Source organism: Muntiacus reevesi, chromosome 1, assembly GCF_963930625.1.
Source record: "Muntiacus reevesi chromosome 1, mMunRee1.1, whole genome shotgun sequence".
In the NCBI taxonomy this organism is placed as follows: Eukaryota; Metazoa; Chordata; class Mammalia; order Artiodactyla; family Cervidae; genus Muntiacus; species Muntiacus reevesi.
The window spans coordinates 24,173,158-24,199,932 of record NC_089249.1 but is presented as its reverse complement, the minus strand read 5'-3'; the positions used below and the strand labels follow the sequence as shown (position 1 = coordinate 24,199,932).

Here is a 26,775-nt window from a genome sequence, read left to right as displayed (position 1 = left end):
TCAGGTGGCCAAACTATTGGAGTTTCAGCTTCCACATCAGCCCTTCCAATGAATATTCAGGCCTGATTTCCTTTAGGATGAACTGGTTGGATCTCCTTGCAGTCCAAGAGACTCTCTTAAGAGTCTTCTCTAACAACACAGTTCAAAAGCATCAATTTTTCGGGGCTCAGCTTTCTTTATAGTCCAACTCTCACATCTATACATGACTACCGGAAAAACCACAGCTTTGACTAGACGAAAGGGTCTTTTGTCAGCAAAGTGATGTCTTTGCTTTTTAATATGCTGCTTTTTAATATGCTGTCCAGGTTGGTCATAGCTTTTCTTCCAAGGAGCAAGCGTCTTTTAATTTCATGGCTCAATGCAACCTAAATGTTCAACAGTAGGGGGTGATATAATGAAAGACCTTTATAATGAAAGTCATTAAAAAAATTAAGTTACCAGGAATATCAATGGGGCTTCCAGAGTGGCTCAGATGGTGAAGAATCTGCCTCCAATGCAGGAGACCTGGGTTTGACTCCTGGGTAGGGAAGATCCCCTAGAGAAGGGAATGGCTACCCACTCTAGTATTCTTGCCCGGAAAATGCCACTGACAGAGGAGTCTGGTGGGCTACTGCCCATGGGGTCGCAAAGAGTTGGACACAACTGAGCGACTAAGACTTTCACTTTCAGGAATATCAATAATATGGGACAGTGGTCGTGATACAATAATGAATGAAAAAGCTGGATACAAAGCTGTGTAAGTAATTTTCTAATTAACAAAACAATTATGGACATGCACACAAGGATCCATGCAATGGAAGGGCATAATACCAAAAGTTAACATTTCGTGGTGATGGCATTATAGGTGGTTTTCTTTTTATTTTCAATTAATTTTTAACTGAAGTATAGCTGATATACAGTGTAAGTTTCAGTATACAACAAAGTGTTCACAAGTTTTTAAAGTTATACCTCATTTACAGTTATTATAAAGTATTGGCTGCATTTCTTGTGCTGTATGATATATCCTTGTTGTTACTGTTGTTCAGTTGCTCAGTAGTGTCTGACTCTTTGCAACTCCATGGACTGTAGCCCGCTAGGCTTCCCTGTCCTCCTCTATCTCCTGGAGTTTGCCCAAACCCATGTCATTGAGTCAGTGGTGCCATCCAACCATCTTGTCCTCTGTTGTCCCCTTCTCCTCCTACCTTCAATCTTTCCCAGCATCAGGGTCTTCTCCAATGAGTCCTCTTTGTATGAGGAAGCCAGAGTACTGGACTGTCAGCTTTAGCATTAGTCCTTCCAATGAATATTCAGGGTTGATTTCCTTTAGGATTAACTGGTTTGATCTCCCTGCTGTCCAAGGGACTCTCAAGAGTTTTCTCCACAATTTGAAGGCATCAATCCTTCAGCACTCAACCTTTTTTACTGTCCAACTCTTACATCCATATATGACTACTGGAAAAACAATAGTGTTGACTATACAGACCTTTGTAGGCAAAGTAATGTCTCTGCTTTTTAATATACTGTCTAGGTTTGTCACTGTTTTTCTTCCAAGGAGCAAGTATCCTTTAATTTCATGGCTGCAGTTACCATCTGCAGTGATTTTGTTTCCCCATCTATTTGCCATGAAGTGATGGAACTGGATGCCATGATCTTTTTGTTTTTTTTGAATGTTGAGCTTTAAGCCAGCTTTTTTACTCTCTTTCACCTTCATCAAGAGGCTTTTTAGTTCCTCTTTGCTTTCTGTCACAAGGGTGGTGTCATCTGCATATATAAGGTTATTGATATTTCTCCTGGAAATCTTGATTCCAGCTTGTGCTTCATCCAGTCTGGCATTTCACATGATGTACTCTACATGTAAGTTAAATAAACAGGGTGACAATATATAGCCTTGACGTACTCCTTTCCCAATTTGGAAACAGTCCACTGAAAGTGGTCTGGTATTCTCATATCTTGAAGAATTTTCCACAGTTTGTTCTGATCTACACAGTCAAAGGCTTTAGTGTAGTCAATGAAGCATGTATTTTTCTGAAATTCTCTAGCTTTTTCTATGATCCAATGGATGTTGGCAATATGATTTCTCGTTCCTCTGCCTTTTGTAAATCCAGCTTGTACATCTGTAAGTTCACATGCTGTTGAAGCCTAGCATGAAGGACTTTTAGCATTATTTTGCTAGCATGTAGAATTGTGCGGTACAATTTTGAATTCAATTGTGCAGTACAATTTTGAGTACAATTGTGCGGTAATTTGAATGTTCTTTGGCATTGCCTTTCTTTGGGACTGAAATGAAAACTTACCTTTTCCAGTCCCGTGGCCATTGTTGTTTTACAAATTTGCTGGCAAATTGACTGTAGCACTTTCATAGCATCATCTTTTAGGACTTGAAATAGCTCAGCTGAAATTCCATTACCTTCACTAGCTTTGTTCATAGTGATACTTTCTAAGGCCCACTTGATTTCATACTCCAGGATGTCTGATTCTAGGTGACTGATCACTCTATCGTGATTATCTGGGTCAAGAAGATCTTTTTTGTACAGTTCTTCTGTGTATTCTTGCCATCTTTTCTTAGTATCTTCTCCTTCTGTTAGGTCCATACCATTTCTGCCCTTTATTGAGACTATCTTTGCATCAAATGTTCTCTTGGTACCTCTAATTTTCTTGAAGAGACCTCCAGTATTTCCCACTCTACTGATTTCCTCTATTTCTTTTCATTGTTCACTTATAAAGGCTTTCTTATCTCTCCTTGCTATTCTCTGGAACTCTGCATTCATATGGTTATATCTTTCCTTTTCTCATTTGCCTTTTGCTTGTCTTCTTTTCTCAGCTATTCGTAAGGCCTCCTTTGCCTTATGATAATCATTTTGCCTTTTTGCATTTTTCTTGGGGATGGTTTTGATCACTGCCTCCTGTACAATGTTACAAATTTCTGCCCATAGGTGTTCAGGAACTCTATCAGATCTAATCCCTTGAAGCTATTTGTCATTTCCACTGTATAATTATAAGGGATTTGATTTAGGTCATACCTGAATGGCCGAGTGGTCTTCCCTACATTCTTCTATATCCTTGTAGTATATTTATTTCATACATAGTAGTTCGTACTTCTTAACCTTCTACCCTATCTCCTACCTTAGATTAATCTTCTACCTTAATTTCCTATCTTGTGTCTCCCTCCCCTTCCCTCTCCCCACTGATAATCATTAGTTTGTTCTCTGTATCTGTGAATCTGTTCCTGTTTTATGTTCACTAATTTGTCTTACTTTTTAGATTCCACATATAAGTGATATCATACAGTATTTGTCTGACTTATTTCTTGTACTTATTTCAAGTCCATCCAAGTTGTTGCAGATGGCAAAATTTCATTCTTTTTTTATGGCTGAGTATTACTCCATTGTGTATATGTACAGATATTACATCTTCTCTATCCATTCATTTATTGAAGGATACTAAGGGTGCTTCCATATCTTGCCAATTATAAACAATGCTTCTATGAATACTGGGGTGTATGTATCTTTTCAAATTAGCCTTTTCTGGTTTTTTTTCAGATAAATACCCCGAAATAGAACTACTATAAAGTATGGCAATAGAACTATAAAATAGCTTTTAGTTTTTAGAGAAACACCGTACTGTTTTCCATAGTGACCTCTCTGATTTATATTGACACTAACAGTGTACAAGGGTTCTCTTTTCTCCATTTATTCACCAACATTTGTTATTTGTGGTCTTTTTGATGATAGCCATTTTGACAAGTGTGAGGTGGTATTTAGGGCTCCCCTGGTAGCCCAGCTCATGAAGAGCCCACCTGCAATGCAGGAGACCCCAGCAGGAGACCATGGTTTGATTCTTGTGTTGGGAAGATACCTTGGAGCAGGGATAGGCTACCTACTCCAGTATTCTTGGGCTTCTCTGCTGGCTCAGACGGTAAAGAATCCGCCTGTAGTGCAGGAGACCTGGGTTGGGAGGAAACCCTGGAGGGAGGCATGGCAACCCACTCCAGTATTCTTGCCTGGAGAATCCCATGGACAGAGGAGCCTGGTGGGCTGCAGTCCATGGGGTCACAAGAGTTGGACACGACTGAGTGACGTATGCACAAGGTGTTATTTCACTGTGGCTTTAACTTACACTTCTCTGATGATTAATGATGTTGAGCATCTTTTCCTGTGCCTGTTGGCCATTTGTGTATGTCTTCTTTTCAAAAATTTCTATCCAGACTTTCTGCTCATTTTTAATTGGGTTTTTTTTAATGTTAAATTAGATGAGCCATTTATTTATGCTGGATATTAATCCCTTATCAGTCATATCATTTGCAAATATTTTCTCCCATTCAGTAGGCTGTCTTTTCGTTTTTCTTGATGGCTCCCTTTTCGATGCAAAAAAGTTTAAGTTTAATTAGGTCTCATTTATTTATCTTTGCTTTTATTTCCTTTAGGAGACAGATCCAAAAAAATACTGCTACAATTTATGTCAAATAGTGTTCTATGTTTTCTTCATATATCAAATTATTTTAAAAGACTTTTCAGCTCTTGATTTATCATGCCCATGACTGCATTTATTGCACTATTCTAGAACTATTTACTCTTGATAAATCCCTGAGAGCACGGAGCTATACACAAGATGTGAATTTATACTTTTGTCATCCAGCAAGTCACACTGCATGACTGACAACTGATGATTTAAAATGTATTATTAATACAGTATCCAATTTACAAAAAGCTTAAAATCAGAGTGCTGCTTCTTTTGTTGCTCTTTAAATAATTATGCATGCCTTTGGTTTCAAACTGATGAATCATCTCATTTCAGTCTGCTATTTAGAGGAACACTGAATAGTTATGATAAAAATGGTAGCAAAGTAAAGTAGCCCCTCTTAAAATAGTTTTGTTTTTTTTTTTTTAAAAAGAATAGGTTTATATTGAGAAAAAAATGCAAAGAGCTAGTGACAGATCTCTGTGGTAGAATCCTTGGAATTGTCCCTAAAGCAAAAAAAAGATCAATGTAAGACTGTATAAGACTGTAAAAAGGATGCCGAAAAGGAAGATTCAGAAAAAAAAGCGTATCAAGACACTTAATCCCCCTTTACCCCTGATGTTCCCTCTTGGCAACTTCCTACTCACTGATCTCCACTATGCTCCTTGGTGATGAATTCCCACGTGTCCATGCAGTGTTCAGGGAAGCCTCTAATCTCCCTCTCCACTGCAAGACCCCACTGCAGTGGTCTCTATACCTTAAATAAAGGTACCCTCTTCAACAAGTGTCATGAATTTTTTTTTTAAGAACTCGGAAGCAAAATATAAATACTAGTTGATGAATTTATGTAATGAAGAGAAAGAGTAAAATATAAGTAACACAATATATAAAGACCTGGAGGCCTTGGAAACATCCCTGTAGCAAAAAAAAACCCGTGTCATGTATGATAGTAAAATTTCCTCAGATTAAAAAATTAGGGTTACTAAACAAATAGTAAAAATATGAGGTAGATTATAAACACCAGCTAATGAACTTATATAATGAATAAAGGAAGGCACAAAATACACAAGGCTGAACATTTCTCCTGGTAGGCAAACTGGAAAAGCACAAAAGACAAGGATAAATATTAACTTTCAGGATATAACTATCTCATTCTTTGAGACAAAATGCCCAGTTTAATTTTCTTTTCAAAACAGGGAAATGGGCATCTGCTTTAAAAAATTACTATGAAGTCCACACATTTCTCATCTTGTTAAATAATTTATTCTTTACATTATTAAACCTCATTTGTTAAGTGTAATTTTACCAAAGAAGAGTACATTTGCTGAAATACTAGACTGCTTATTTGTTTTTGTTTTGTAAGTAGTTTATGGAATTCGAACAGTTGATCAATCATTTGCATAGTCATGGTTATAAATCCCTTTACCCTGTAACTAATTCTGAGATCTATTCTCTTTCAGACTACGATCTAGGTGAAAATGTAATGCTTTCAGACTACAACTCAGTTAAAAATGTAATTCTTGAGGCTCTGTGTGGAAATGGGAAAATTTGAGATTATATGTAAGATTAAAAGCAATAAAATATGGCAGGAAGATTTTAAAACTGAAATCTTTCCTCCTCAGCACTCCTTGCTTCCTTTCCCTACTTTATTTTTCTTCACAAACCTTATCACTTTCTGACAGGTTATTTATTTTACATATTAATAAGTTCCTTGTTTGCTTCCTCATGCTGAAAGCAGGGATTTTTGTTATTTTGTTCATTGCTAAAGTCCCAATGAACAGGACAGTGTCTCATATATAGTATGGGTTCCATAAATATTTTCCAAATGAATGACTGAGCACTCTAATGCTATCAAAAGGAAATAAAAATTATTTTAATTGTTAAAAATAATTAATAAAAATTAATAGTCTGCCCATGTCAAACTGATTCAAAAAATTAGGATAATTTATAACCATGAGAGAAAATGAATGAACCGATGACTTTGTCATCCACTTGTGAAAAATAAAATACTCTATCTAGTACAATCATTTGGAAAGTCTGAATCCCCGTAACAGTCAACATGTCTTAGTGCATTTCAAATTCAGTGTTTATAAAAGCAAGGATAACTCTTCACTGGAGGGTGAAACTCTGCAAATTAACTAAGGTAAGTAAGTGAGTAAAATTTTCAGTCATGAGCTATTTACTTCCATATCATAAGCAGTGTATTAATTCTCTCTGCAACCTTCCTCCCCAAGACTTTAGTATAAACACTTGCATTTCTACAGGAAAGGAAGATTTCATTCTGAACATATAACTTTTCCACCTTTCTAGTGAATCATCCTCTTTCACTGTCTTCATTAGAGTTGAAGCAACCTACTTAAATAACAGAGTTCAATCAAATAAAGCTTTTTAAAAATTCACACTTCACTTTACTGCATAGTATTCTTTTCCCAAATATGTAAAAGAATGCTGGTATTGAAGATTTTCCAGACCTTCCCACAGTTCTTATGAATTAGACATCATGAACATGGTGCCAGTAATAAGGAAACCCAGGTTCTAATCCTAACTCTGCTACTAATCCAAGCTTGTACACTTACCAACACGTAATGATGACACTGTTTCAGGGTTAGGCTCTTTGATCTCAATCTTTGCTTCATGAAACTCTTTATGAACCAAGATAGCACCTGAGAATGTACCCTGTTTCCCAGGATACTATCCTATCTTCTTTTGGGTCTACCCCTCTTCACAGAGTCCAGGGTGAGGCAGGGCTGAGACATATGAGAGGTCTACCTCATCAGATTGGTATGACAGGCTGTTGCTGAAGTCTCTTACATTCAGTATTTTAGGATATTCAAAATTTCTTAGGGGGCTACCAAAGTAAAACATCCAGCTCAGAAGCAACAAAAGGCACACATCACCTTTGTATGAGAGTGACAGAGTCAGGTATATATAGTACAATGGTTAAGTGTTTGGGCTCTGAATTAGTAGACCTAAGTTTGAATCCTGGTTTCACCACTTCCTAGCTGTGTGATCCTGAAGCGACTTGTTGATCATCTCTGAGCCACCATCATAAAATGGGTAAAACAATATAGGTTTATATGTAGGGATATGCTTATAATAAGGATCAAAGAACTAATATACTTAATGCAGTCAGCAAAGAAGCTAGTGCAGACCAGCTTAATAATACTAGCTATTATCAGCATTATCGCCACAACTAACACTCTCTTGGCATGGAGAAGGCTCCACTGGCAGGAAAGGCACTGCTTTTGAAAGCAGGGGGAAGAGGGAGGCTACAAAGAAGGATAATTAAGTAAAGCAATGATGAAAATTTCCAAATTTTTTGACTGAGATCTGAAAGGAGGTGGATTATTATAATGATAAATACAAGCATACCTCATTTCATTGCACTTTGAAGATACTGCATTTTATACAAATTGAAAGTTAGTGGCAACCTGTGCTGTCAGAGGATCATAGGCCTTTTTTAGTAGTATTTTAAATTAAGGTACCTATATTGTTTTTTTAGACATAATGCTATTGCACACTTAATAGTCAACAGCATAGTGTAAACATATGCACTGGCAACCTGAAAACTTCTTGCTTTATTGTGATATTCACTTTACTGTGGTGATCTGGAACCAAAATCACAGCATCAGGTGTGCCTGTACTATACTCTGAAAGCAAAGGAAATGGCGATGTACACAGTATTGCGACTGTTTGCCTTAATTCACTGTTGTTGTTGCTTAGTCACTAAGTTGTGTCTGACTCTTTGCATTGGAAGAGAGAGTCTTAACTACTGGACCAGTGGCGAAGTTCCTGTGCCTGACTCTGCAATCCCATGGATTTAGCCTGCCAGGCTCCTCTGTCCATGGGATTTCTTAGGCAAGAATACTGGAGAGGGTTGCCATTTCCTACTCCAGGGGATATTCCTGATCCAGGGACGGAACTTTTGTCTCCTGTATTGGCAGGTAGATTCTTGACCGATGGGTCTTCCCAGATAGCTCAGTTGGTAAAGAATCTGCCTGCAATGCAGGAGACTGTGGTTTGATTCCTGAGTTGGGAAGATCCACTGGAGAAGGGATAGGCTACCCACTCCAGTATTCCTGGGCTTCTCTTGTGGCTCAGCTGGTAAAGAGTCCGCCTACAATGGGGGAGACCTGGGTTCAACCTCTGGGTTGGGAAGATCCCTTGGAGAGGAGAAAGGCTACCCACTTCAGTATTCTGGCCTGGAGAACTGCATGGACTGAATAGTCCATGGGGTTGCAAAGAGTTGGACACAACTGAGCCACTTTCTCTTTCACCAGGGAAGCCTTTCTTAATTCATACACATCATACTCTTTCGTCCTTTGATGTGTTTGCTATCACCATAGTTTTCTCACATGTAAACCTAAAAGAATCAATTATTTGACACATTTCAGAAACATATTTAATGGAACACCTTTAGCTGAGAAAATGGTAAAGATTTCATTCCCTTCAGGTTATTAAAAATAGGACAGTAACTATACAAACACAAGGATCTACAAATATTATCACATATATGCACCCCAAGAAACTCCAACAGCACAATACTTAGCTTAGATAGTATTCAGTAAATTAAACCAAGCATTACTGTCACATGTGATAATTTACAAGGTTTCATTTTTTTCCTGACAGTAAAATCCTGACAAGCATCATGGGAAATAAAAAGGTAAGTACCAAAACTTCTCCAACAAATAGCTCAGCAGATCATCTGGAAGATAGAAATATCACACTTTTTAGCCATTTTTCAAGAACCTGCATAGTATTATCAATATTTATTTTAGGTCACTTAGGTTAAAAGGCATAATTCCACCTGTTTTATTCTCCTCACTGATTCTCTACCTGCCTTCTGACAATTCTGGTAGCTCAATGCCACTCCATTTTGTGCACCCACTCTCTATCACAGTCTTTTACCATTTCTTTGCCACTACTTGGCTTTTCCCTTTCCTTCTCTGAGCCTCTTTAAGAAAATCACAGATGTTATAGAATGTTAGTGTGTTTTCAGATCAGAAAAGAGGCAAATGATTCCAAGAGGCAACTGTCTGAGAATCCTAAGTGGTCAGGAATGAACTAAATTTCAAAACTGCCGATTTCCAATTCAAAACCTTCTTTCTAACTTAACATATTCCCCATTACTAGTCTTTGAGTTCTCTTCTTATAAAATACTCCTTTATTACACACCTGTATTCACCTCTTGCCAAAGCAGAAGACTCAGGTTTGATCCCTGGTCTGGGGAGATCCCTTGGAAAAGGAAATGGCAACCCACCAGCATTCTTGCCTAGAAAATCCCATGGACAGAGGAGGCTGGTGGGCTACAGTCCAGTTCAGTACAGTTCGGTCGCTCAATCGGATTTGACTCTTTGAGACCCCATGAACTGAAACACACCAGGCCACCCTGTCCATCACCAACTCCCAAAGTTTACTCAAACTTATGTCCATTGAGTCAGTGATATCATCCAACCATCTCATCCTCTGTCATCCCCTTCTCCTCCCGTCCTCAATCTTTCCCAGCATTGGAGTCTTTTCAAATGAGTCAGTTCTTCCTATCAGATGGTCAAAGTATTGGAGTTTCAGCTTCAGCATCAGTCCTTCCAAGGAATATTCAGGCCTGATTTCCTTTAGGATGGACTGGTTGGCTCTCCTTGCAGTCCAAGGGACTCTCAAGTCTTCTCCAACACCACAGTTCAAAAGTATTCATTCATCGGCACTCAGCTTTCTTTATAGGCCAACTCTCACATCCATACATTACCACTGGAAAAACCATTGCTTTGACTAGATGGGCCTTTGTTGGCAAAGTAATGTCTCTGCTTTTTAATACGCTGTCTAGGTTGGCCATAACTGTTCTTCCAAGGAGCAAGCATCTTTTAATTTCATTGCTGCAGACACCATCTGCAGTGATTTTGGAGACCCCAAAATAAAGACTCTCACTCTTTCTGTTGTTTCCCCATCTTTTTGCCATGAAATGATGGGCCTAGATGCCATGATCTTAGCTTTCTGAATGTTGAGTTTTAAGCTAACTTATTCACTCTCCTCTTTCACTTTCACCAAGAGGCTGTTTAGTTCTTCATTTTCTGCCATAAGGCTCGTGTTATCTGCATATCTGAGGTCATTAATATTTCTCCTGGCAATCCTAATTCCAGCTTATGCTTCATCCAGCCCAGCATTTCTCATAATGTACTCTGCATATAAGTTAAATTAGCAGGGTGACAATATACGGCCTTGATGCGTTCCTTTCCCTATTTGGAACCATTCTGCTATTCCAAGTTCAGTTCTAACTGTTGCTTCCTGACCTGCACACAGATTTCTCAAGAGGCCGGTCAGGTGGTCTGGTACTCCCATCTCTTTCAGAATTTTCCAGTTGGTTTTGATCCACACAGTCAAAGGCTTTGGCATAGTCAATAAAGCAGAAATAGATGTTTTTCTGGAACTCTCTTGCTTTTTTGATGATCCAACGGATGCTAGCAATTTGATCTCTGGTTCCTCTGCCTTTTCTAAATCCAGCTTGAACACCTGGAAGCTCACGGTTCATGTACTGTTGAAGCCTGGCTTGGAGAATTTTGAGTATTACTTTACTAGTGTGTGAGATGAGTGCAATCATGTGATAGTTTGAGCATTCTCTGGCATTGCCTTTCTTTGGGACTGGAATGAAAACTGACCTTTTCCAGTCCTGTGGCCACTGCTGAGTTTTCCAAATTTGCAGGCATGTTGAGTGCAGCACTTTCATAGTATCATCTTTTAGGATTTGAAATAGCTCAGCTGGAATTCCATCACCTCCACTAGCTTTGTTCATAGTGATGCTTTCTAAGGCCCACTTGACTTCACATTTCAGGATGTCTGGCTCTAGGTGAGTAATCATACCATCATGATTATCTGGGTCGTGAAGATCTTTTTCATATAGTTCTTCTGTGTATTCTTGCCACCTCTTCTTAATATTGTCTGCTTCTGTTAGGTCCATACCATCTGTCCTTTGTTGTGCTCATCTTTGCATGAAATGTTCCCTTGGTATCTCTAATTTTCTTGAAGAGACCTCTAGTCTTTCCCATTCTATTGTTTTCCTCTATTTCTTTGCATTGATCGCTAAGGAAGGCTTTCTTAGCTCTCCTTGCTATTCTTTGGAACTATGCATTCAAATGGGAATGTCTTTCCTTTTCTCCTTTGCTTTTCACTTCTCTTCTTTGCACAGCTATCTGTAAGGCTTCCTCAGAGCCATTTTGCTTTTTACATTTCTTTTTCTTGGGAATGGTCTTGATTCCTGTCTCCTGTACAATGTCACAAACCTCCATCCATAGTTCTTCAGGCACTCTGTATATCAGATCTAATCCCTTGAATCTATTTGTCACTTCCACTGTATAATTGTAAGGGATTTAATTTAGGTCATACCTGAATGGTCTAGTGGTTTTCCCTACTTTCTTCAATTTAACCCTGAATTTGGCAATAAGGAGTTCATGATCTGAGCCACAGTTAGCTCCCGGTCTTGTTTTTGTTGACTATATAGAGCTTCTCCATCTTTGGCTGCAAAGAATATAATCAATCTGATTTCGGTATTGACTATATGGTGATGTCCATGAACAGAGTCTTCTCTTGTGTTGTTGGAAGAGGGTGTTTGCTATGATCAGTGCATTCTCTTGGCAAAACTCTGTTAGCCTTTGCCCTACTTCATTCTGTACTCCAAGGTCAAATTTGCTTGTTACTCCAGGTATTTCTTGACTTCCTACTTTTGCATTCCAGTCCCCTATAATGACAAGGGCATCTTTTTTGGGTGATAGTTCTAGAAGGTCTTGTAGGTCTTCACAGAACTGTTTAACTCAGCTTCTTCAGCATTACTGGTCAGAGGAAAGATTTGGATTACTCTGATATTGAATGGTTTGCCTTGGAAACGAACAGAGATGATTCTGTCATTTTTGAGATTGTATCAAAGTACTGCATTTCAGACTCTTTTGTTGACTATGATGGCTACTCCATTTCTTCTAAGGGATTCTTGTCTACAGTAGTAGATGTAATGGTCATCTAAGTTAAATTCACCCATTCCAGTCCATTTTAGTTCACTGATTCCTAAAATGTCGACATTTACTCTTGCCATCTCCTGTTTGACCACTTCCAATTTGCTTTGATTCATGGACCTAACATTCCAGGTTCCTATGCAATACTGCTCTTTACACATTGGACTTTGCTTCTGTCACCAATTGCATCCACAAGTGGGTGCTGTTTTTGCTTTAGTGTGGCCCTGGGATGGCTGTGAGGAGGTCCCACGTCCACGGTCAGGGGGGCCCCAGCAGGACTGTGGGTGCTGGAGTGGCAGCTGCGTGGCTGCAGAGGCTGTGAGGAGACGCCCCATGTCCAGGGTGAAGGAGAAGCCCCAACAAGATGGCAGGAGGGGCGGATTGCATTTAGAATCAAATCCATTCCCGCCAGAGATGCTTAGAGGGCTCAAACAAACTGTGTGCACATCAGGACCCAGAGACCCCACAGAGACCGAGACAGAACTATTTGGGTATATCCTGTGGAGGTACGGGTCTGCAGTGGACTGCCGCAGGGGCAGGGGCTCTGGGTGCAGCAGACTTGGGTGTGGCATAAGCCCTCTTGGAGGAGGTCGCCATTAACCCTACCATAGAGCTGCCAGAACTTACAGGACTGGAAACAGACTCTTGGAGGGCACAAACAGAACCTTGTATGCACTAGGACCCAGGAGAAAGGAGCAGTGACCCCACAGGAGACTGACCCAGACTTGCCTGGAAGTTTCCAGGAGTCTCCAGCAGAGGCGTGCGTCATGGTGGCCTGCTGCAGGGTTGGGGGCACTGAATGTAGCAGTACATGCACGGGATCTTTTGAAGGAGGTCACCATTATCTTCATTACTTCCACCACATTTTTTTGTTTTTTAAGTAGCTCAGTCGTGTCTGACTCTTTGCAATCCCGTGGACTGTAGCCTACCAGGCTCCTCCCTCCATGGGATTCTCCAGGCAAGAATACTGGAGTGGGTTGCCATTTCCTTCTCCAGGGGATCTTCCCAACCCAGGGATTGAACCTGGGTCTCCCGCAGTGTAGGCAGATGCTTTAACCTCTGAGCCACCAGGGAAGCCCAGCTTGGATGCATTGGAGAAATGGCAGCCCACTCCAGTGTTCTCGCCTAGAGAATCCCAGGGGTGGCGGAGCCTGGTGGGCTGCCGTCTATGGGGTCGTACTGAGTCAGAGGACTGAAGCGACTTAGCAGTAGCAGCAAATAGCAGGGAAGGGACACAGCTCCACCCATCAACAGAAAATTGGATTAAAGATTTACTGAGCATGGCCCCGCCCATCAGAACAAGACCCAGTTTCCCCCTCAATCAGTCTCTCCCATCAGGAAGCGTCCATAAGCCTCTTATCCTTCTCCATCAGAGGGCAGACAGAGTGAAAATCACAATCACAGAAAACTAACCAATCTGATCACACAGACCACAGACTTGTCTAACTCAACGAAACTATGAGCCATGCCGTACAGGGCCACCCAAGACAGATGGGTCATGGGTGGAGAGTTCTGACAAAATGTGGTCCACTGGAGAAGGGAATGGCAAACCACGTCAGTACTCTTGTCTTGAGAACCCCACGAATGGTATGAAAATGGGCTACAGTTCACACGGTTGCAAAGAGTCGGACAGGACTGAGCTACATACAGGCATTCACCTAAAATCAAGAATTCCCTTAAACCCAAATAAGTGTTTTCCATTCTAGCCATAGTCAAATATTTTCTGAATGGGATCATCTACCATAAAGAATAATAGGGTTTATCTTTATTTTTGGTTGTTTTGTAATTTCTGTATCTGATACTTAGAAGTACAAAATGGTGTCATGGGTTGAATTGTCTCTCTAAAATAAATTCTGAAATCTTAATCCCAACACTGTGAATTTGATCTTATTTGGAAATAGGTCTTTGCAGGTGTTAAGATGAGGCCATTCGGATGGGCCCTAATCCAACATGACTGGTGTCCTTATAAGAAGAGAGACATTTGAACATAGACATAGAAGGATAGTAGCCATGTGAAGTAGAGGCAGAGACTGAGTTATGTTACTTAAGACAAATACTGCCTGGAGCCACCAGAACTTGGAAAACACAAGAAAGGATCGTCTCCTATAGGCCTTGGAAGGAGCATGGCACTGCCAACATTTTGATTTTGGACTTCCAGCTTCCGGAACTATGAAACAATAAATTTGTCATTTTAAGCCACCAAGTTTGTAGTACTTTGTTACAGCAGTCCTAGAAACTAATACAGATTGTGAAGGCATAACTTTTCTAATTCCATTAGACAGTATTAGCATTATATTTAAACAGTCATTTAAAACTAAGCTATTCCTAAGTGCACATTACTTCAACAAGAAAAAAATCTCTACTTTTGGCTTTTCTTACATGATGGAATTAAAAGTCAAATACTCATTGTCAATTCACATTTCAAGTGGATTAATTTGGTTTTCGAAAAAGTAATGATTGATATAATGTTTACTAGTTTAGCAGTCCCCATAAGAGGTGCAGAGCACTGTGCCCTTCATTCACTCCTTCAAATCAACGACTCAAATCAAGAACATGCTTACTTGTTATTAGTTGGTCCTGTTGCCAAGACATCAGACTGTAACTTTGGGAAAAATCCTTGCTCATATTTGCCTTGACCAATTTTCATGTCAAGTAGATGTGGGTGGATTGCAGTGTGATCCATTTTCATCAGTCGCTGCTCAATTGACTGGGCTATAAATTAAATTTATAGTTGTTAGAAACATTTCATTGGCTAAACCTTAAAAGATAATGCTTCCTCTACTCATGCAGTGACAAGAAACTCAATCTCAAATTGATTTTTACAAAAGCTTTTCAGAAATCAGTATAATGTAAGTATAAAAAGGTTAGTTTTAAGTAAATACTAGAAGATGAATTCTATTACTATTTTCTGCATTTGGCAAAAGCAGGGCAGTGGGGTTAAAAAACAATCTATAGTTTAGTACTGAAACAGTTTCCCATGAGTGGGAAATTCATATTCTTAATGAAAATATGGTTCTAAGTACAACATTAAAGAAAATGATGGCAAATAAAATATCTTCCTTGAGCTGAAAGACAAAATTAGGGAAGGTAAAAGCAAGCACTGTAGCCCTATGTTACTTTATTTCTTTTTGCAAAGATCCATTAAATATTCATGCTTTTCCACTTGTAAAAAACAAGGAACTGTGTAAAGTTTATTACCTTCATTTTTAGCGACAGTCACATTCTCATTAGGAGTTATTTAAAAGTGTTCATTAGATCAAAATGGGTAATGCAGAGAAAAATAAAATGAGCAGGCATTTAGAAAATGTCCAGAGAATAAAAAATTTCCATTTCAAGAATAACATAGGCCAGAGTTAAAAAATAGACATTACTCAATATTTTTATTTTAAAACCACTGAAAGTTGGGAGATGCTTCAAAGGCTCAGGAAAGAAACAATGAACTATTTCTCTGGTTTAAAAAAAATCTGATCTTAAATGTCTTTATCAGTTGAATTTATAAGAGAAAACATAACACTCATAAACCAAGGTTAGGTCCCCCATCCCTTGCCTAGAGATTACTGCAGGGGAGGGCAAGCAGTTCCTGAGATACTGCTTGTGTGTGTGATAAACAGACACATCGTGGCACTGCCAATCTTGGGATGTGAGAGAAGTAAAAAGGTATTTTCTTATACATATTTCATAGAATCAGTTTACTCTGCCCCATTCAATACCAGCAGATTTATTGCTGATTCTTCTCCATATATATTCTAAAGAAAATCTTTTGGGGTGGGAAGAGGTCTGTGAATGACACATTTCACTCTTGTCAAAAGAACCTACTTAAGATCATCTTATGTGAGATCGATGCCTCCCAGCCAGTGTTTGTGTTTGCAGCATTAGGAGATGTGTACAGAGGCATTATTACACTAAACTTCGAAGTCTGAGACATCTACTTTAAGCTTTCCTAATTTTTCTTTATAACTCACATGACTTTATCCAAAACTTTTAAAAATTTCATTTTAATGTGTAACTTTTAACTTCTCTCAAAATGCAGTCCATACATTCTAGACTGGGCCAAGGGTGTCATGTTGTAATGTGTATGTGAAGTCGCCCAGTCGTGTCCGACTCTGCGACCCCATGGACTGTAGCCTACCAGGCGCCTCTGTCCATGGCCTTTTCCAAGCAAGAGTACTGGAGTGGGTTGCCATTTCCTTCTCCAGAGGATCTTCCCCACCCAGGGATCGAACCCTGGGTCTCCCGCATTGTACACAGACGCTTTACCATCTGAGCCACCAGGGAAGTCACTTGCTTTAATGTGGAGATATTTAATTTTCAATGATGCCCTCTGACTTTCCACTACAGTATATATATTCTTAATGCTTCCTAATATTTATAACACAATTGGGTTTAGGCAAATAAGGCTTAGATTCATGGTGAGGAATTCTCTGAAGTCCCTGCCAATTTTATGTTCCATGAACTACTACAAAATTCCACCTCTGCCAAGAAGTGCTTCTACTCTCACAAAAGGAAAAAAAGAAAAGTAGCGTCAGTTTTTCTGCTGGATTTAAAATGACAGAAAAACCCATCTGATATTGAGTTATTCTCCTTTAGTCAGGAAGCTCTGTAGAAACAAAAATCACGATTCACAATTAATTGTCTGGGTTTATAAGATTGCCTCAGGGAGCACACTGCAATGTTACATTTCAGTGATTATACCATCAGTGAATACTGAACATTCAGAAATTATTAAATGCCTGCTTCAAGAGGTCATAGGCCTGTTGTTAGACTTTCAAGGGTATGTGCCAAAACTCATTTTCTGTGATGAGTAAGGAATAGAAAACTGCGTTACTAGCAACTTGTTGTCTTTCTGCAAAGAAATCATGAGGTTCTGGTGCCACAATATCAGCAGCAGATAGCCTCTGCCTAAAGCATTCACCTGCAAATCAAAATTCTTTTTAGTTAGAGGCAAAACAGAAACAAAAGCAAAACAACAAAGGACCAATAAAAAGATACACAATAAAATTCAATGTCAACAACAAAATCCCAATCTCCACAGCTTCTGTTGGGGCTGGGATGGGGGTGAGGGTGAGTTAAATCTTTTAAAAGACAAAAGTCTATTATCTTTTACCTGATAAAAGAAATAACTGTATTCATGAGAGAAAGATATAGTCACAGTCAATTGCCTCCCTTTAAAGAAAGTCTTTGATAAATTAAGTTCCTGGGAGACTATTTCTAAACTTAGTTTAATCTCTTTCATATATGGTAAACCTATAATGGTACATTTTTAAGAGTATTATATACTTTTTGTGATGACAGTATGAGTACCAAACTCTGAGAGGCGAACAATTTATTTTAATTGAAAACATTTTCTAGAAGCACACAAATAAAGCAATCAGCACTTACCTTCATTTTAAAAATTCTGTCAGGAAGGGAGGAATAAAATTTGCTCAACAAGGCATTATACTATTTAAATGGCTACTAAAGCACTGAAAGCCATACTACTCTCTGAACAGGCATAGACAATTTTGATTACTCTGCTTCCCCAACTTTCAGAAACAGAGAGGCAACTGTCACTTCCTAAAGGGCTCCAAGGATATACCCTCATAAGTGGGATATAACAGAATGATGTTTCCTCAAGTTATCAGAAACCTCTGAAGGCTACACAAGAGACGTCATTTATATACTTCTTTCCTTAAAACATGCAACAGTTACAGCATCACCATACTCTTGTAACTCTGAAAAGTGAAAGTGAAGTTGCTCAGTCGTGTCCGACTCTTTGCAACACCATGGACTGTAGCCTACCAGGCTCCTCCGACCATGGGATTCTCCAGGCAAGAATACTGGAGTGCACTGCCATTTCCTTCTCCAGGGGATCTTCCCAATCCATGGATCGAACCCTGGTCTCCCGCATTGGAGGCAGATGCTTTAACCTCTGAGCAATTCTGCTCTACCTCAAGGCAAGCAACAGAGGCAGAGCAAAGAAAATCCACATCTGCTGCTTTTTGCTCAAAAAAAAAAAGAAAAAGAAGGTTGCTCTCAGACAGCCTCTACACTTGAAGGGGAAGATATAAAAGGAAGGGGCACCCAAGTGATAAAAGTCAGCTTATTGGCTGAGAAATAAACTAAGGAACCGCGTATGAAAGTATGAAACTATGTGGACTGGTACATTTTACATGTTTATTTATTGAATGAACAGCTTAATGTGTTAAGACTCCAGGTGCTAGAATCAAACTCTGGTTCAAATCCGGGCTCCACCAACCACTGGCTACGCAATCACGAGCAAGTGACTTCACCTCTAAGTTTTCTCAACTGTAAGATGAAGGTAGCAATAAAACAGACAATAAAATGTGTCTATACCTCCTCATTATGATCAAATGCAAAAATGCACATAAAACAGCAAGAGTATGCACTCAGTAAGCACTATTAATATGATTATTTATTTAACTGACTATAGTAGTACACTGCCAGACAAGATTGGCCAAGACTCATAATTCTCTGAGAGAAAAACTAACATCAGGGTTGGGAATCTCTCATTTGAATACGAGAATCTAGAGGTGTAATTTCAATAGATGAAACTGTTTCAATTAGTGGTACCACTAAAGTAAATAGTTTTAATCATGTAAGTTAGGTAGCAACTCAAATTTACTATGTTAAATTAATACTATTTTCCTTGGATGAAGAGAGAAAAGGTAAAAAGCAAAAAAAGCAAAATTAAAAAAAAAGCAAAATAAGCAGCAAGACAAAAATTAATATTTTTTCATTAAGGTAATAAAGAGAATAAGACAGAAATTACAGCAACCTAATAGTTCTATTCCATTCAGTTTGTTACCATTTTTCGTCTTCCGAGGGAAGAGAAATGTCAAGTGGGAATAGGACAGACATTAGCTCACAAAACAGAACGAAACAAAACTACAGAAAGCATCTCTTGATATAGCACAAGGATTAACCAGGAAGTCTAAAACTGAAAAATAATTTTGTGGTTTATAAGGTCAACAATGTGTAAAAAGAAATGATCATGGATTTTAAGTTAGTTTTTAAAGGCATGATAACTGTACCTGCTTCTTTTTTTTTTTTTTTTTTTTTTTTTTACCTGCTTCTTTTAAAGTGCTGCATTTCTGATAAATAGATGTCCTCAAGGTGGGTGCCCTTACATTATACAGTCTTATCTTCTCAATCCGAGAGTCAAAGACTCGAAGCAAAGGATCTTTCTCCTCCCATTGAGACATAATTTTGTTATCAATAAAGGTGGCAAACATCTGTGTTTCAATGAAGCGTGAAAGAAATGGCAGGTACGGCTCTGGCTGATCAGACAGGAAGGAAGCCTGTAATGAGAGAATCAGGCAATTAGTGCAAAGAGATCATCTCAATACTACATGATAAACCCCAAAACTATCTGTTGTTAAGGTCATTCCTTTTCAATCTTATAACACGCAAAACTAATGTATGAAATTCAAAAATCCTTAAAACGCCACTTTTTCCCTCCTATCTTCTAAATTCATAGAATTTAGGTCACTTAAGTCATTAACGCTGCTCCTACCTTTCAAAACTGATTTACGTTCTGGTCCTCATGACCATCACGCAGAAAAGAGAGCATTGTTAATGAAAGATGGTGGATCAGTCACTACATGAACGTCAATTATTCTCTTCACATGCCATTAAATTTGACACCTTTTCCCCAGTGAGCTGTAATTTTTTCCACTCTCTATTCCTAGACTATGCCAAATACCTCCAAGTCATAAGGCAGCCAGGTGATTAATGGATACAATAACAGCATTAATATATACATAAGCAATACTCTTAAAAAAAAAAAAAAAAACAATATGGAATTTGTGCTTATAAGTAAAATCATCTGTTCTTCAAGTAGATGTTTTCCTAGGTGCCCACAGTTAGAAACTGATGGATGAGTACTAATTCAAGATCAAATTCCATCCAGACCTGTGCTGACAGAAGAGTCTGGGCCTTAACCACTAAAAAAAGCACCGCCTGGAAAACCATCCAAAGCAAGCCAAGTCTGTGGAAAACATGTACAACCAGCCACATGTCCCTGTTACCAGCTTGTCTGCTTGCATGGAATGGCTCAGGAAACTGTAATCAGCTTCTAATTCAAAGGGTTCATTTCTTTCCTTTGGCTCTTCAGGTCCATGCATGTAGAGGAATTCTAGTCACAACTTGGCACCAGCTAAAATTTGGAAGTGGACTACTATTTCAGCTACTGGGATGCCTCTGCTTTTCATTCTTTTGATTGGGTGCAGTGTGGCAAAAGCCAGAAGGGGAAAGGTGGAAGTATATGTTCTGACCTATGATTACTCTCCTTAATACTCATAGCTTCCTCCCAGCATATTTATTTAGGAAACAAATTCTGATATTTAGGATGTCTTTGACAAACTTCCTTACAGAAATCCATTTATTCAATTTAAGTGCCTTCATAGCTTAGATGGAGTCACACAAATCCAAATAGCCAAAGAATGGTTCATAGCAGTATCCAGAAGTCAGCTTACCTCTTAAAAAGTTATTTTAGAGATAAATATCAACTTTACTTTTCATAGAGCAAACAGCCTTTTTTCCTAAATGGACCAAATATCTGGCTTTTTGATATTCAGATCCTTGTGGGCTATATGACTTTAAGTCAGCAAAGATTTGGCTTGCAGGACTAGTATGTGATAGTTCTGTAAATTTTCCTAGTGAAAAATGAGATGATTACAAGCTTTCTGGAATTCAACATGAAACTTTCATTTCTCTAGGGGTTATATAAAAAGAATTCCATTTATAGTTTGAAGCTACATAAAGATTAAGAGGAAGAATGTACCAGTGCTTGATTTAGAAAAGAATCTGAATTGCTACAAAGATAAATCATGAGTATACACAGATTAGTTCCAAGCTGGCTAGGAAAAAAGGTGGAGAAATGGTTAAGCTTAATGAGAAAGGAACCTAACAGCAGGAATACATTTGGGTAGGTGAAAGTCTCTTAATTTATTAAAGAAGTTTTCTCTAACATAAAACGGATCAGAACTTAACTGTTAAATGTGGTTTATATAACTATCTAAAAAAATACCTGATAAAATCAGAAAAAAATTTTTTATACTACCCACCTTTACAGAAATTTTTTGTTAATACTTATTTGGCAGATGCTCCAAGATTGCAGATTAGCCTCTTGGAACATATTAGCTTCTCTGAGAGGTCTTCCATGACACAAAGATACCATTTAGCAAAAAGCCATAATTTATTCTAATTGCAACATCATGCCTTGGCAACCATAAAGGCAGGGGACTGAACTACACCCTAGTGACCTGAAAGAGTTAATGTACACCCCTAAGTGCTTTCGTCCTGGGCAGAGAGGGTAGTGGTGGGGGGAAGAAATCTGGTGAATATGTCCAGAAAAACTGGCAGAAGAACATAGTAGACCTTAGAAAGAAGCTTCAACTTCAGCAGGACAATCAAAAGCTAGTATCCCTTTCTGTCTTCCTTTTCTGATACTTCGGAACACAGTCTAACAGTCATGAAACCTCCTTTTTCTCATAAAACCTCATTTTTTCTCTTTTGATGCTGAGATAAAAATTTACCTTCTGAAAGTAAATTGTTTGTTACCTTTATTGGGCAAGTTGTGACTTCACTGTGGGATGAAAACAATAATCTAAGGATTTATTAGAAAGGAATAGGCTTCATTTAACTAGGCTTGATCCTAAAATATGAGTAAATAAAACTCTTACAAGGTGAGGTAGTGTTAACAGATTTGACAAATGAATGAAATTTAAGAGTTTCTACTTCAAGTATCTTCAAAATATAGAAAATTTTAAAATGACGTTAGAGGCAATTTAATACATGATTCAGTGAGCAGCTTAAATGAGCTAGTTCATTTACTTTCCTGTGAAATCATTTTTATCTATTATAAAATAGTGGTTAAAAAAAGTTCTTAAAGGGAAGGGTGGGGAGAAAATCTGTATTTAAAAAAAGTTAACAAAATCAATAACATATAGCCTATTAAGAACCACAAAAAGGGAAACTCTGGTTCTTTTTACTTTATCAAAGTTCTGCATCTGTTCCCGGTTGGTCAGCCAGGATTCCAGGTCCTGGGCAGTCTGAATCACAAACGCTTCATAATCTGCAAACATCTGTGTAAAGCGGTTGGCAAAGACCTCTCGGAGCTGGACATTGAGCTGGTAGTCCCTCAGTTCTGCCTCTTCACACTGCAGTTTTAAGTCTTTTTCTTTTTCACTCAGAGAGGCAGAGAGGTCCATTTTTTCCACAGTCACACCAGTCCGCTTGGCCAGAGCCTGGAGACGGGCTATGGTTTCGTTGCCCTTCAGTAACTCATACATGCTGATGCTATTTGCAGAGACGTTGCCATTCTTCTTGTCATTGACCAAGTCTTTCAGAACCAGATTCTTGAGCTTGGTGGCACTCTCACTGCAATGCAGACTGCCTTCTGGAGGGATCCCAAACTGAAGAAGAACTTCAGAGAGTTCCTGGATAAAATCTACTTTATTAGGGAACTGTGGAAATTCTTCAGGCAACTCAATAAAATGGTTGTCAATATCAACAAAACACAAGTTAGCCTGAAAGAGAAAAAAGAAATACAAAGGTTTTAAAGTAAAGGAAAATTATGTTCTAAAATATTCTTGCCAGCCATTATTAACAAAACCACAGGTTACTACAGCCTTTTATGCTAACCTTCTCAGAGTTAAGAATTTTTTATTCTTTAAAAATAAATCTCTGTTGCCAGCATTTTCCCCTAAGCAAAGGAATATTTTATCTCTAACATATATAAATTATTTTCTCCAGGTCTCATCAGTTTATTATAACTGATGAGCATATGACTCTGCAATATATGGCATCCAGTAAGTATTCCTTATACAGGTAAAAATGCACAGATTCATAGTACCTTACAAATAGAAGGCACAGGGTGAAATAAAATGCTCACTGAACTTGAACTTTCTATGCCATTCCACTGCTCTAACACCATTTATAATTTAGAATTAATAATTGCTAAAATTTAGCAGCTACAGTACTCCAAAATGGAAAGAAATTGGCAAAGAGCATTACAGTTCACAGAAAATCCACAAATTTTCACTTTATCCAAAATTAGCTTCAACCTCTTACATGGTAAGACCATTTCAGAAGCCAGGACAAAGAGCAGGAGGCAGAGAGGGGTGGGGTTAGTGCCTAGAGAAAGGTAAGTGACCCTTGAGTAATTCAGACTTGACTTGAGTATTTTTGAGTCAAGGAAAAGAAGAGGTTGAAATAAAAGAAAATGGCTTTTTTTTTTTTTTTTAGTTTGCTTACACTCAAGATTTCGAATTAAAAGACTTTTAAATATCTTTCAAGTAGATAAATAAAATTCAAGGGGCTAAGTACCCGCATAAAATTTGGATTATCCCTCAGGTACCTGATGACAATATATGCAAAAACAGCATTTTACCTCTATTGTTCATACCCTCTTAGTCAGAACAAGGTTGTCAGAGTAAAGGAAAACTGGGCTCTTAAACTGGGTGGGGGGAGGAAGAGGGCAAGGTAGCCCATCACATAAAACTGATCCTGACTGCATTAGTATGCATAAGGTGAAGTCAGTAAACAGAATAGGAAGTCTCACCTTATACTTCCCTCTACCTGCTCCCCAACAATGCCCCCAAGGTCAACAAAGACAGAATTCACACTGTCCTCTGATTTTGAATGCTAATGTCCCTTGTAGCTAAGCTGGTAAAGAATCTGCCTGCAATGCAGGAGACCAAGGTTCAATCCCTGGGTTGGGAAGATCCTCTGGAGAAGGAAATGGCAACTCACTCCAGTATTCTTGCCTGGAGAATTCCATGGAAAGAGGAGACTGGCAGGCTACACTCCATGGGGTTTGCAAGAGTCGGACACGACTTAGCGACTAAACCACCACCACCACCAAGATGAAAAAAGGAGAGCAAACAATTGGGTCTCTTGTTATTCTCTTTTGATCCCTGCTCTTCGTGTTAGATACTGATAAGCAAGAAGTACAGCTGAGTTCCAAATTAAGATCAATAAAAGCTCAAGATTTTCTACTATCCAAAACCAGAGAATTAACAGTGACTCTTTAAGCCTAAGATAACCTTTGAATCCAACCTTTTAATTTTGTAGAGAAGAAACTGAGGCCCAAGAACGTACTTGATTTCCTGACACCTGTTCCAGATATGCATCTTCAAACAGCCTGGTAGCTTAAGGGATTCTTTTCTTTTCCATTATGCTTCATCTCCAATGTTAATAGTTTTCTCAAAATAAAGTAAGAGCTGAAGTCATATCTTACTGAAGACAGTAGGGCTACTTACAGTTTTATTTAAATCCACATCTTTATATATGTTTCTACAGTCTCTAGAAAGTAGGATGAATTGTAAGCCTTAAAGGGAGAAACTAGGTCACCAAAATTCAAGTGGATGATTCAATATCTTTAAAAATGGAAGAAAAAAATTCACTAATTTGCTAATCTAAATGTTAACCTGCAACCCCTCACCAAGTTAGATTTTGTACTGTCTCCCACCATTAACGCCTTCCTGTTATCCTTTTCTATCCCTCTCCCTCCTCCATAGAAAGAGAAAAATGATACATCTGGGGAAATTTTAAAGCTTGTCATGCTCACGTAATCACTACTGAGCCAAAAATGTACGGCAAGGTGGGTGTTCCTGCACCACAGTTACTGGCTTCTCTCCATATTACTGCGATTCTCTCTCACTCTCCTATGCAAGCTTGCAAGGGCCCAAATTGTGGCTTTATTACAAAGAAGAGACAGGGAGTGTAAACTTGTGTTATAAAAATTTACTGAAGACAAACCAAAAAGCCCTTTTTCTACAACAGAAAAGAACTGCATACAATAGGGTATTCTTGTAAGTCAGTTTCTCATTTTTAATACCATTAAATCTAAAAAGATTTTAAAAACTCAAGAATGAAAAATATACTCAATATCTTAATCCAATGTTGTTTTAGGACTAAATACTTCTATAACTTTACTAATCAACCTGCCAGAAGCCTTCATGATATGTAATTACTACCAATTAAAAACAACAAACATTCCCTCAAAAGTAAGGGGACAAAGGATTGAAGCTTAATGATCTCTTTTCCCAGGAAGCATGTCCCAATCCTAAAGGCATTTTGATTTCCTTTGTATACATTCTTCGATCTTTCATTCTTCTTACTTATTTTTTTTAGCCTCTGCTATTGATATTTGTAAATGTCTTATTCTGGAAAACAGAACAGCTCTTAAAGGTGACTTTTGTCCTCTACATATCTCCCAGGATATCACACACTAGTAGTGTATGAGACAACTGTTTGCTCTTGTTTAAATGAACTCATTGTTTGAATGAATAAGGAGATGGTCATTTTATGGAACCTTAAAAATAGAGGCGAGAGGATAAAGCATCCAGAAACGTGAGGCCAGGGCAGCTCTCTCCATGTTTGGTAAGAGTTCTGCTTTCTTAATGGCTAAAGTTAAGATGGTATAAGTGTATGTCAGAGAGTATAATTTAACAGTTTCATAGAATTTTAGGGCAAGATATGACAACAAGAAAGTAGCAAAAGCAAGATATTAACAAAAAGAAAATAGCAAAAGCAATGCTATTTCAGTTTTTCTCTTGCTTTTTTGTCTACCATTCACTGTAAAGATGGTAGAAAGTGAGGTACCAGTCTATACAACTAATCCTCAGTCCTACATCCTTGCATCATCACCTTCCCATACCCCACCAAAAACAACGTGAGAAACAGCTACCTGTGCCTATCATTTTGGAATCATGGAGCTAGTGAGTGCGTAGTTAATTTTAAGCCTATGTAGTTAACATTAGTTAGCTAACAACTAAAGTCATATCTTCTTTAATCATTTTGTAAACTTATTTTCACAACTATTCTAAGAAACCCTCTAACTATTTTTAGCTATTATTTTATTTTGCAGTTTTTAGGGAAAGGGGAATATTACTAGCCACTTTAAAAAAAATGATTATTTTTATAGCCACTTCCTCCTCCAAATTATGTGTGTGGATTATTTCATCTCATTGTAAAACAACAGCAGAGCAAAGTGATATGCCATTAGCCTTTTCTTCTAAGTCAGTAATGCACACATGTACAGTGCTTTCTATACAGAAGCACTACGATTTTCACAGCTGATTCAGGTTATTTCATATTATTCTACTCTATGAACAGATAAGTATGTATACTTACTGAAGTATTGATTCAGTGAATGAAAAATCAGAAAATCACAGATATTACTATAAAAGCTTTCAGAGTATTTAAGCATGTTCCTTTTTAGAGTCAGAGGATACACATAGACACATACACACAGACACACAGAAACAGAAAGATTTCCTAACAACTAATATATCAAGCTGGCTTTTAAAATTCTCTAAAAGTAAATAAATAAATAAAA

General features: G+C 38.2%; 1 protein-coding gene across 5 annotated transcripts in view; it reads right to left on the bottom strand.

Annotated features, from left to right (window-relative positions):
- The window catches only part of DENND5B (DENN domain containing 5B), a 216,848-nt gene that overhangs the window by 52,607 nt on the left and 137,466 nt on the right, over positions 1-26,775 (bottom strand). For all 5 annotated transcript variants that reach the window (XM_065939734.1, XM_065939709.1, XM_065939714.1 and 2 more), the window contains 3 exons: positions 22,424-22,960; positions 19,498-19,729; positions 14,993-15,143 (listed from right to left, as the gene is read on the bottom strand). In XM_065939734.1, the coding sequence (XP_065795806.1) occupies positions 14,993-15,143; positions 19,498-19,729; positions 22,424-22,960 (920 nt within the window). The remainder of the gene's footprint in view (positions 1-14,992; positions 15,144-19,497; positions 19,730-22,423; positions 22,961-26,775) is intronic.